The sequence below is a fragment of the Chaetura pelagica genome, unplaced genomic scaffold, assembly GCF_000747805.2.
Source record: "Chaetura pelagica isolate M959 unplaced genomic scaffold, ChaPel_1.0 scaffold116, whole genome shotgun sequence".
NCBI classification, from domain to species: Eukaryota; Metazoa; Chordata; class Aves; order Apodiformes; family Apodidae; genus Chaetura; species Chaetura pelagica.
The window spans coordinates 4085647-4099060 of record NW_009953655.1 but is presented as its reverse complement, the minus strand read 5'-3'; the positions used below and the strand labels follow the sequence as shown (position 1 = coordinate 4099060).

At 35.2% G+C, this 13414-nt stretch overlaps 1 protein-coding gene across 1 annotated transcript in view; it reads right to left on the bottom strand.

The window, feature by feature from the left end:
• The window catches only part of RGS12 (regulator of G-protein signaling 12), an 80611-nt gene that overhangs the window by 36289 nt on the left and 30908 nt on the right, over nt 1-13414 (bottom strand). The window contains exons 3-4 of the mRNA XM_010000270.1: nt 8507-8528; nt 676-845 (exon numbers count right to left, since the gene is read on the bottom strand). Of these exons, the coding sequence (XP_009998572.1) occupies nt 676-845; nt 8507-8528 (192 nt within the window). The remainder of the gene's footprint in view (nt 1-675; nt 846-8506; nt 8529-13414) is intronic.

Below are 13414 nucleotides of genomic sequence, written 5' to 3'. Positions count from 1 at the left end.
AGCAGGAATTGTCCTTGTGATTTTGAATCAGACTTTCACTGCAACAATGCAAAAGCATATAAACTTCTACTTCCTTACACATAAAACAGATGATACTACTTACAATTTCATAAATGTGCTGTGAAGAAGCTTAATTTATGTTTTGCAAATACTCAAAACTACTCCTGCAAGCTGCAGCTTTAACCTCTGCTGTTAGCTACCTTCATTACTTCCAAAAAGTATTTCTAAAAAACCTTTACAGGAATCACTGAGGAAGTTTTCTTTGTGGCTTCCAACACCTTAGCAGACAAACATGAATAGATTACCAGTTCTTAAGAAACTACTGAAGGTACCACCTCTTTCTTTTCTCAAAGGCTACAGATATAAATACAACCAAATATAACTGTTTTATAAAATGGGGAAGCTCTCTAGAAGTTGAAGTACAAAGCAAAGTATGGCTGTCATTTTTATGTGAAACCATTGCTCTCCAGAAATATGTGTATTATTGTGAACACTTATTCAAATGTGAACCTGTTTACATTTAGAAAGATGCTCAGATAACAACTGTGTAACAACAAATTCCATCTCATGTCCCATGTAAGGGTAGCGCCTGTCAGTAAAGAAAAAAAATACAAAAAAACTGCAGCAGCAGTATCAGGTATTTTGAAAGGCCTCTTACCATCCCTCAAAACTTACCGAGAAATATTTAACACCAAGAGGATCCTGAAGAAGACGCTCAAAGGAAACAGCCCAGCTTGCCACTCTCCTTTCTCGGAGACGTCGGCAGCTCTGTACACTGGGAAGACTGGCATTGCTACTGAGGCTGTTCTCACTGATGCAGTCTTTTAAATCACTACTATTTAACTCTGTTTAAAAAAACAAAGGAACAAATTTGTCAATAAAATTTTATTATTATTATTATTTTGCTTTTACTCTTCATATCCCTCCTCCTTTTTACTCGGAGCACCTCTATGGAAAAACCAACCTCGATCATCTCTCAATTTTCTCCTCTTCCACTGCAAAGAAAATTAAATTAGTCTCTTAACAGCAGTCTGCTGCCAGGAGCAAAACAAAAAGGCACAAAAGGAAAGACATTTTCTTGCTCAACAAGATAAACATTTTTGACAAAATTTTCTGCTTACATTCCTCACCCCTTGGACTGCAATCCTTCATAAGATTATCCCAGGAAGGCATACCCTTAAGAACCCACCATTTATCAGACAGTGGGCAAAAACCCAAGCAGTGATAGGAGACAGAAAAATTGCATACACTCTTAAATCACCAGGCAGGGATTCTTTAAGTTTTTCATGGAAATGAGAGATTTTTGTTAAACACTGAAAATTTAGGAAAGGAGTCAACTGAGGAAAATTAGCTAGCAATGGGTGCCTTCCTAATCCATGGAAAGCAGAGGTATCAAACCACAGACCTTAATTTATCAGGATTCTGATAAAAACAAGGATACATGACTCCTTTCCAGACTTGAGCAACATAGTGCATTTGGGAACCTCAAGTTGACAAATGATTGGATTCTCTATAGGTAAAAAAACCAGGAATCTCTTTTGTATTCTAAAAGATAAAAAGAGAATTTCGGAAAAGAAAACCTCGTCTAGCAGTATGGCTCTTAACAACTTCAAACATGGACTCCAGATCATCTTTGTCACATATCAATAAACAGAGTAGGCACAAAAAATTGTGCCTACAGAAAAGAAGTGACCACTTGTTCACAAAAGTGGAAAGGTGAAAGAAACAGCTGCTCTGAATAAAAGAGAAAACTGTGTACAACAATTTCCCATTCATAAGTTTTCCATTTATTTGTTGCTTGCCCTGTTGCAAACCACCACTCTCTCAATCTCTGTTTACACAAATGTAAAATTGATACAGTAGCACTCACAGATGATACGCACACCACAGAGGTGATCTGAGGCTTAATTAATTATGAAGACACAACTAAATAAAGCCGAGATACCTGGTCTGATCTCGTAACAGACCCTGCTTTGAGCATAAGGCTGTACTAGAGAGATGCCAAACTGAATGGGATTCTGTGATGAAGGTATAAAAAATAAGTAGACATTCAAGTCCTTGATAAATTAGCAGTAATAAATGTGAGAAAATAAAAATAAAAATTAATAATAACACCCCCCAAAAAAAAAACAAACAAACAAACAAAAAAACCCAACAATAGCTGCTATCTTCAATAACCCTATGCCAAATGCAAAAGTAAATATACAGCTCATTGTAAGTGTAGCCTGACTAAGAAAACTGAATTTGCAACCAGTAAGAAGTGGCCTGGTTCTTCACAGAGACATTTTTATTGTTATTTTCCTCAGTTAATCACCTGGAACAACTTAAGCAATGAGTAATTTCACCTAAACTAATATTTAATAAGACCTCCCAGGGTCTCCTTTTTGGTGTTATGTATTTCAAAGCACTTCCAAGTTCTGTTACCAAATGTCATTGTTCTTCCTTGGGAGTATCAATTTTGAAAAAAGGGATAATTCAAAGATAGTTATAAACACAGGAAAAAGTTATAAAGACAGATATACAGAAAAGAAAAATTAAAGAAAAAATAGTTCTGAGGTTTCATTTTTAAATGTACTCTATAGCTTAGAAATATTTACCAAGATATAATAGTTAACTACTGCATTTTTCTGTAAGCAAAGCTTTCTTTAAAACAAAAAATCAGACAAAATAAGACAAAGATAGAGAATTACATTAAGGAGGAATTAAAATAACTATTTTCAACAAGGGTAATATTTAAGAACCATAATAACACATCAAGTATTTAAATATTTTTCTTAATCAAAGCTAATTAACAACACTCAGCAAAAAATCTATACTTTCTTATATTAAATATTTATTCACTTTTTCCTTTAAGTCCTATGAAAAAAAGTATAACCAAGTCAACTGTTAGTTTCATTGAATATCTGTTAGCACAGTGAAAGAATTGTGAAAGAAGCTAGCATGAAACTGAAGAGAATTGCATCTAAATGTATTCTCCGAAGTATTTTGCTTTAACTCGACAGGTGGATGTTTTATTTTACAGTCCAGGTTATAAATAGACACCCACTTCTTGACATCTCTGGAAGTTTCAGATACTGCCTCACTCACTCCTAGAGGGTTCAATCCCCAGCGCTCTCCAGTGATGTTTAATGAAAATTTCCTCATTCCTTTCAGAGAAAATCAGAAAGGCAAACATCCCACACACTAAACCATTTAAACCTACTTGGCTGGCAGAGGAAATAAGGGAGTAGCTGCACAAAACACTCAACACTAAATCCACAAATCACAGTGCCTCAGGACCCTGAAGGGATTGCAAAATGGAAGGCACAGCAGTCCCAGGCAGGACAGCTTCACCTCCCTCCCTCCAAGCGGTGGCTGTTCAGTTTCCCTGTGGCAGGCAGGAAGGCCAAACTACAATTACTTTCCAAGTGTTTACACCAGTGGGTGACTGATAACTACCTTCAACTGCTAACAGCTGCTCCTTCTCTCCAGCCTGGCAGAGCTACACTTTCTCAAAACTACGCTGAGTTTTCCTTCTTCTGACACACTGCCGGCTCTGGAGGTCCATGAAAGCAAATGAACCAAAATAAGAATGCATTTTCAACAATTTTGAGAGGTACTGGCACAGGTCCTCCAAAGTGTTAAAGCAGCATTAAGGGATTATTCATTCACAGTAAACTGTCTCTGTTCTAGTGGATTTTATTTAGCTAATTCAGATTTTTTTTCAGAACAAGCTATTTGAATTCATGCTTAACCCTGACATTGCTTTGTTTTTCCTTAAAACAAAAAACACAGTCAGGTTGCTTTTAAAATCTATCCAGATTTCTTCTGGGGTATGTGCCAACCTGAAAATAACACAGAAAAGTTTATTTCCCAGAAAAGGCTTGGTTCTTCTAGTTTCTTTTACCACATGTATCAATGGTTGCAACTAAAACACTTACAAACTAGTACAGGTATACCATTTAGAATTAGATAAAAAGAAAGGTCAGATGGGAAGAATAACCCCCACCATCTTTAAAACTAGTACACAGTTTCTAAAAACCATACTGAAATGAAGTCTCTACAAACTAAAACTCTTGTTCCACTCCCTTTGCAGAGGAATGTTTCCAATGTAAGACTTCAGCGTCAGGTTTCCCAACCCTCACAACCAGTGCATTCCTAGGTGCATGCAGCCCACCTTGGAAAGGAGGAATGGAGAAATTTTCCAACTGAGTCACATATTTCACCTAATGATCATTCACTGATGATCAGAAGAAACGTAGAGCCCCGATTCCCTCCCTCAAATGTCCTAACCACAAGACTGTTGAGCAAAGTGGATGCCTCCTTCTTGATAAGTGTTTAAAAAAAGATTAGCTCTTGGGAATCTCAGGATGCCAAAGAACTTTACTGTGAAAACCCCAACTCAGGTGCACAGAAGACTTAGCAACATTAAATTTATTTCTGTTCATGAACCACTGTACCTAGCAAGGAAGCACCACTTGCTGTGAGAACTCATTCTTTATTACCTTCCTCAAACAGAAAACTGATGTAGTGTTTTAAAAAAATCTGCAGAAAAACAATATTAATCTTTTACAGCTTTTGTTTTTATGCATTGTGTGTAGGCTCTAGGTTTTGTTTTACAAAGCCAGCGTTATGTAAGAAAATGCCAGCATTTAATCAACTAAAATCTTGAAAGTATACAGGATAAGATGGCTTTGAAAGTTTTTCTTTAAATAATATGAAGCAGTAAGTCTGAATATAATTAACTGAGGATTATTTTCTATGCTTTTTTCATAAAATCCGTATGTAGTTTTTGACCTATGAACACTTTTTATTATTCTGAGAAGTTACAAGTAATTCCATGTAACCATCAAAATGCAGAAATTTGTAAATTCATATAATTAATATACTCAAGTTAATCACTAAGTACATTACCTGGATAAAGCTGGTAGGAACCACTATGCCACTTAATCAAATACTTCAAGCCATTCACTGAAAGCCATCCTTCTGAATCCATACCAAGTTCAGCTGTAACGTCTTGGAACCCATTGGGTGCAGATTCGCCTTATTGCATAGAACATTGTTTCTCTGCAATTTTGGGATAAGGGAAGCTAATAAACTTCCCCCCAGCAATTCCTGGTAGCCTCTAACACCAGACTAAACAAATCGATTCTTTATCCTCATGGCTTCAAGCAGAAGAAAGCAATAGTATACTTAACACAAAGCATTATAAAATGCTATATAAATAATTTAAAGAAAAGACCTTTTGCCACTGCTGCTAAAGGAACCTGAATTATTTATGTTACAGTGGAACATAACTACAGCAAGCATGTGCTGCAAATGTAACGGAAAAATAAGTCATATGCATGTTGGAGGAAATTATCAATCTGCATTTATAGTGTAAACAGTAGTGTTTTGCTTTATTTTGGATTTCTTTTAGGTTTTTTTGCTCTACCTTCTTTAGTTACATTTTAAAATACAGTTTTACATTATTTATTATTGTAAACATCCGATTCCTTTCAAAAAAGTCTTTAGGAATGCCTTTTCTTATCAGAATTCTTTCCAGGTGGTGAACACTAGAACAAAAAATCAGCAGAAACTACAGCTAAGTAGTATCTTAGGAGAAACACATGCATATAGTATTCATTATGCTGAAGTATTTGGAAATAATAGACTTCAGCTTTGTGGAACTGATCTCTGCAGGGAATAGCAAGTATGAACTGACTTAGACATTCTCAACAGCTCAGATACCACACCACCTCTCTGTCTGGGAGATGAATGATGATGTACTTCCATATAAGCCCTTTGACCTTAAGGTATTCTATTAATAAAGTGCCACCCAGGTATCCATAGCCAAAGTCAGACATTAGCTGGAGATTATTGACCCTTCCTGTGATGATTTAGAGAGCACGGCGCTCAAAGCATCAGCCACAGCCTGCATGCTGTGCACCCACTCTTACTGTGCCCACAGGCAGTAGAATGGACAGTTTCCAACATGGGAAGCAGGAGAAATCTGCTACTTATGGGTTGTTGCAGTAGCATAAAATGGTTTCTGCTATTCCTAGAGCATAGCTGTTGCAGAATAAACAATCCATAGCAGTGATCTTGCATCTAAGCATTATTACAGTTTGCTTTCTGATTGTCTGCAATTCATTAAGCAAATCAATTACAGTTAAAGGTTTCTACTGGTCAGCATCTCTGGAAACAACACTAACCAAGTACCTTCATCTTTTACACGTTACCTATCTTGCAGAGACCAGGTGCAGTTTTTGCTAATCCGGACATCTCAGCCTTGCACAAGCTGAGTTACCATGTAAAATGAATGCAATAAAGGGTATAGCTGGTTTCCAGTGCCTGGCTCTTAAAAAAGCCATATGATAGATACAAGGCTTCATTGATCCTGGAAAGAAAATGTATTACACTGAAGGGATGTATTTAAACACGTAATAATTACTTTTTAGAGATAGATCTCCCCAGACTAAAGCTGAACAACAGTATTTATAGTATCTATTTATAACTACAAAAACTATTAGTAAGATTTAGTCTATGAAGAGAAGTGGGTACTGATATGCTAATGGTTTACACTGGTGAAAATTTTCTCTAATCTAGAAATGCCCTGAAATGTGTAAATCTGTGGAGCTATTAATGTATTAGTGAGATTAGAAAAGATCGAAAAAATTTCAGTGCTGTGACATATTCAATAAAATGAAAGCCTGAAAATGTAATTTAGACATGAATCAAAGCTTTTTACTCAATGCAGCTCTAAATGAAATGGATTGGGATTTTATTTCATTTCACTTTTTCTGGTTATAGCATCTCTGGTTCTTAATTTTCCTATCCACTTTCCAGGTATCTAAGCACAGATTCAGTGTTACTTAGTATAGTACAACTACCATTTTTTACAGAAATTACATCCCTCTTCCCCCTTAAGTAGCATAAAACAATGAAGAGTCCATGTTAAATCTTCAGCACTAGCTGAAAAAATAGTTCATGCAACTCAGCTGAAAAATGCATATAAGTTATTATCTGTTCTTTTACCTCTACCACCTATATGACCCTTAGACTTCATGACTTCACACAATGTATAGAATTAACTGCAAAAACACCATTAGAAGTTGTATTGGCAGAACTGAAAGGAAGTCAGATCTTTAAAACAAATTTCCAGCTGAAAGCACAAAAAGCTTGAAATGTCTATTATGATGAGTACTATCATGGGGATCTCCAATTTTGGATAGGCAACAGAAGTACAATAATTTTCATTAATATGGAACAAGAACCCTCATGGAGACAAGATGCAAATACATTCCATTTTAGCTAAAAAAGATCAATCAAAATTTTTGCCCCTCACAACCTGTAACTTAATTCACTACATACACAGATTTTTAAAAGTCTGTGCTTTGTCTTGATTGTGATATCAAGCAATTAATATACGGGGGGAAAAAAAAAATATATATTTTATACATATATATTTTATATCTTCTCATCTAAACAGAAGCACTGTTAACACAGTAGACTGTGTCAGCAGTAGAGAAGGAAAACACCTGATAAAGTCAGCCAGAGAATGGAAAATGACACTGTTAAAAGGACCCAAACAGTACCATTTCTCTCAACTGCCGTTTTAGTTTTGCAAGGAATAAGAAATTAGGATATGATGGGTTATTGGGAATAGCATTGCTATTTTTGCATTTATATCTGCATGTAATATAAAAAAATATCCTTACCATTCAAAATATTTCCTCAACCTCACTGCACTAATTACAGCAACACAGTTGGTCCCCTTTTTTTTGAATAAATTGTCTTGTACTGTTGTCAAAGAATAGCAAAATAATAATATATATGTGTGCTTCTTTGCAGGATCAAGTGAATCAACTCCTGCCAAGCAAGGCAAGTGAGATAAACTGTTTCAATTAACTTCAAAGGTTCAGAGAAAGCATCTTCTAATGTTTAACAAAGAGTGGACATCCTTTAAAAGATTAAAGCCATGTTGAAATCAAAATAAACAAGCTTAGGTGTCATAAAGTTTACTTAGAAGTACTCCAGGACTGCAAAAGCTCCATGCTACGGTTTTACGAATATCAAATTACTTACCCCTTTCTCAAAATGCATCACACTGTGAAGAAATTTTAACCTCAACAAATGCAGCAACACAGCTTACAGCTGAGGAGCTAGAGCATACCTCTTCAAAAGCAAACTGAATATGTAAAGGACAATAAAACAGAGATTAAGATTTTACCTACCATCCAATTATATGGAAGTCTACCAGCTCTGCCTCTTTATTATTATGAATAAAGAAGCCTAGTTAGAAAAAAAAAGTCCATATACAGAGAGATATGCCTAAAAAAAAATTATCCAAGTAAACCAGTGAAAAGTATGTGAACATAATTCTGCAATATTTTCATTGGCAAAGTTCCCAAAGAAGTCACAAGAGTTCTGCACCACTCTGGACTCACATCTTGTAATATAACATCTTACTTACTACGTATTATGTTGATTAATGTGGAAAATTTATTCTTTTTCATTATAAAAGTAAAAACAGGCTTCAGCTTACCTCCATCAGAAACAGTTGCTGACTGCAATAAGAAAGAAAAAAATAAGTGTTACTTAAGTTTCATGGTAAGAATTAAGAAATTCTTGAGCTTCCCATAATATTTGAAGTGTTAGCTACTTTTATCATCTCATTAACTACAGGTAAAACAAGAAATGAAAATCTAAAGAAATCAGGTGCTACTTTCTCAAGCATTTCCTCCCCACCATGAAATTTACTCCAAACCTTTTAAACACCGTACTGGAACTTGATCCCACAATATTTACTGGATGAAGCACTTCCTGCTGGGAGCAGCTACACTGATCCCAACAGTTCTTCTTCAATGAATAGTCAATTGGTTGGTATATGTGAGAAAGCAAGTACCTTAAAGCTGACCTGAGAAGAGTTAAAATGAAAACACTGCCTCATGTACTTTATTTTGCTCCAATATCTGGATATATGTGGAATCAAAACTAAAATTTGGTATTTTGTCAGTCAGATGACTGAAAATTTCCCCTGTCGTTCACTTCTGACTTCCACAGAGCCTACTGAATCCTAAAGGTTTCCAGTAAGATGGGTAAGAACTCCTCACTATCTCAAGTAGCATGTTACATAAAATTTTCAAGGACAATTAGTCTTCAAGTGTAATATTGAAGTTTATTTGCTTGTCTTCCCTAAACTTCTCACCTTGGACCACAAATTACCTCAAGGCAGCTAACATATCTGTAGAATCAAGTAGGTGACCATTTCCCAAACCAGTCCTCCAGAGTTTACACCTCAAAAGTCAGCTGAGTGAAAAATTAGAAGGGCAGCTGATTTTTAGATTTAAATTCTATTGATTTTTAAAGGTTATTTTAAAAAATACTACTCTTTAATTTGGGAAATCTTTTCTTGGTCATATGAACTGTCTTTGAACCATTAAATAGCTTTCTAGGCAGTTAAAAAGAAAATCTCTTACTTTGTACTCCTCTTTTAAAAGCTAGAGAAGAATGCCCTACGTATCTACAATATTTCCAAGATGGAATACACAGGGAAAAATCCCATATATGTACGCATAACTCAAGAGAAAAGCTATTTCCCTATATTTTTTCTGTATTTTCCAGCCTTGGTAACACACATTCCCTGTCCTCTTCAAAATGCACAAAAGCCTTTAGTAATCCTTAAGAGAATAATATCTTCTCATTTCTTTTGGGTTTTTTGCCATTTCACTGCAGGAATTCATCTATTCTTAACACTACCTGAAGAACATCTCTTGTTATGAACTGTTGTGGCCTCACCACTCACATCATCATCAGAGGATCTGATCTAGTTTTTAATACAAGTATTTTGGAACTTTCAAAGTCTAAACTTGTCTCCATGGCCATCACTCCTCTGGTTCAGATAAACACAAATACATCTTTCATGGAAAAGATTAAAAAAATAAATAAATATGGCACTTCTTGTTTAACTACACAAAAATAAATGCTTCTGAATCTGTGAAGAATAATAATAAAATCAAAAGTGTAGCCAGGCATATCACGTTTCTTTAACCACAATGTTTCAGATATCAAAAAGGTACTACTGTTTTGGTTATAGCTCTTCAGTGAGGCTTAGGAGATCTCTTCTATTTCTGTTTTGCACATAAGTCTGGGAAGCATATTACACATTCAGAAGCTGTGCCTTAATTCATACTTGTAATGTAGAGAATTTAATTTACACTACTGAGCTCTGTTTTATTAATTCTAATTTCTTACTCACTTACTGTAGGGACAGCGGAGGAATAAACAATTCCAATGAAATTTCTCAAAGAATGAAGAAAAAGATGACATAAAGTAATAGTATCAGTTTCCACAGTAGGCAGAAAAAATAAAGATACTTTCAAAATATATACACTTTAGGAAAGGTCATTTACTTTGGCAGCTTGCATTAATCTAGATTCAAACACCATGTACTACATGTTTTTGAAAAGTATCAAGAAAAATAGAATTCTTACGATAGTAAGAATAATATTTACACTTCTTGTTTTAAAAAAAACTGTGAAGGTAACAATTTAAAAACATCATGTGAAAGGAAAAATTGTGTGATTTCATAGGAAAGGTCAAACATGACAGTATTAGCACCACTTCATTAAGTTCTGTGGACAATGAGATACCATTTCACCTCAATCCATTTAGCATACGCTAATGCATTGATCTTTCTCCTCACCATGGGTTGGTTTTGTGTGTTTATTTTAAATGCTTCACTTAATGCATGTTACATGACATGTATCAACATCTTAAAATCTCTCCAAGCAAGGCCTTAATAATGATTATGTTTAAGCATTTAAAAATAAATAAATAAACAAAAAGATTCATAGGAAGAACAGAATTTCTTATCTAAATATCAACCACCTATTTTGTGCTATTAAATATTTCAAATTTCCCTTTGATATATTCCTACTATATGATTTATTTTTTATTTTACATTACAGTGTAACTAAAACCACCAAGCACATCTCAAGCATTATCAGTTTATTTCTGTAGGACACAGAATAAAATTTATTTTAAGAACATGTCTTTACATTCATTTATGTAACTGAACTAGATCTATTTTATTCAATAAAACCAGCTAGAAACTTAAGCTTGTAATTATTGTGTAAGAAATTACAGTAATATGTTCAAAACATGTTTTTGAATACTTAGAAATCTTAATATAAACATGTCAGAAATTGCATGCAGTTCACATTTAAACAAAGAAGTTTCTCTTCTAAACCATTCAGCTGAAACTTGTCTAGATTTGTCCAAAGGTATAAGTTGCAAGACCAGATTTTTCTAATACTATGATGATCTCATTTAAAAAATTCACTATATATTCAGGGCTGTTATTCATTCTACAGCCCTCACACTTTCCACCACTGGAGGCTTTTCAGGATAGAATTTGAACCATTACACATAGAAAGTTTGATTCTTTGATGAATTTAACCTTACATATGTATTAAGAACTACCTATTAATAAAACAAACTCATTAAAAAGCTATAAAATCAAACAGTTCCCACAGCCACTTCTGAAAGATGAGGAAGGATAAGGCTTGACCCTGTGCCAGTTAGGACTAATGTGAAGATTTGAGAAAAAAAACTATTTAACTATGTCATTCCAAATGATAGGACACACATACTCATTTGGTGAATGTACATATGAACTATCACCCAGAGATAAAATCTAATTGTATACAACCCTCAAATCTTTCACAACCAGATAAGAACTGAAATTAGTTCTTCAAATTACTCTGACTTCCAAATAGGTTTAGGAAAAACCCACGGTATATGCCAGGAGTCTGATGGTAACAAATTACCAAAATAATAAATAAATCTAGTTTAAGAAAACTAATGTCTTGCAGTATATCTGTTCATGGGAACTCTGCTTGCTCATCTAGCTGGATTAGCAGCTGAGGCACATTGGTACACCCACCCCACAGAGGTGAAGGATGCTACTCTCTGCCCTAGACTGCAGGGCAACATCTGGATGCCTCTGATCTAGGTGAGGAGCCCAGTGCCTGGGCCAGCAAGCTGAACAGTGGCTTCCCAGCTATCATACACCACGGATGATGTTCTAGGTCTCTGTAAACTGGCAACTGCTTCAGCATATATTAGATAGCACAAAGTTCTGATTAAGAGAAAACATGTAAAATTTCTCTTTGTATCATTTTTCTTTGCTAGGTGGAAAAACCAGAAGGGCCCATGAGTTTTTTGATGTAGTTTCAGGATTTCCTTGTGCCAAACCTAAAAGAGTATTAGCTTACACTAATTAACAGGAAGAAAACTACTTTGTGAGTGCATAGACTTTTTGTTCCAGAACAGAAGTAGACAGCAGAGCATCCTGCACCAATAACAGGGTAAAAAGAGAGACGGGGCATAAAGGAGAGTAATTCTTAACAATGAAACAACCTCTATCTGTTAGCTTTTATGATTTATAACCTGCCAGATGTGTGCACCACTACATGAAACTAGTCTGATGACATTTCTCAGCTGACAGAAACACTTATCCAGAAAACGTACTTTGCTCCATTTTACGTGTTCCATTTTACATGGGTCAGGTCCCAGGAAATTAAGTGCTGTCAAAGTCTGCCACAAAACTGTGATGTAGAAACCTCCCAAATACCCTACTCATTTTCCAGACACTATTCTGAGCAAATAAATCCATGTATACAGACTACTCCGGTAAGAAAATACAAAGAAATCCTTTTTCTCCACCTTAAAATTTGTCACTCAAGTCAAAGTCATGCTCAAGTACTTGAGAAGAACAAAGGGAAAGACCAGGATAGTAGGAGTGACACATAATAGGGAATGCCAGGCCTGAGCAATAAATTGAGCAACATGAAATCACCTCTGCTAATAGAATGTGGGCGAGTGCCTTCCTGAGTCAAAAAAGTCATATATATTTCCAGCTCCTTCAGAGATGTGGAAGGATATAATATATAAGCAAACTGAAAAAGTATTCCTCTATTCTACCTTACCAACAACAAAATCACAGACTAAAGAGAAATGTTTTCTTTCTTTCCTGGGCATCCAGAAAGATTCAGAGAAAAAGGGATTAAAAATTACCTCTCTCTGTGTCCTTTCTAAAGCACACTTTCTTCCAATACAGGCACTGACTTTTTCCTGCACTCAAACAAGTCTCTGACTGCTGCCTTCAGAATTCATTAGACTTACCTAGTACAGGATTATACTACACAGTCTTTTACAAAATCCCCTCTAATTAAGCTTTCCACAGCTTGGAATAGCATACCTAGCTTCACACACCCTCCAAATTGATTTTCTCATATGATGTCAATATATGAAACAAGTTTGGGAAACCTGTTCTTTAAGAGTTGAAGCACTAGAATGAAATAAAATAGCCAGCTTTTATAAAATACTGTCATTTAGCTCAGGGAAAGCCTATCACTCAGTCGACTGCCTTCTTGCACCTAGCTTTGTT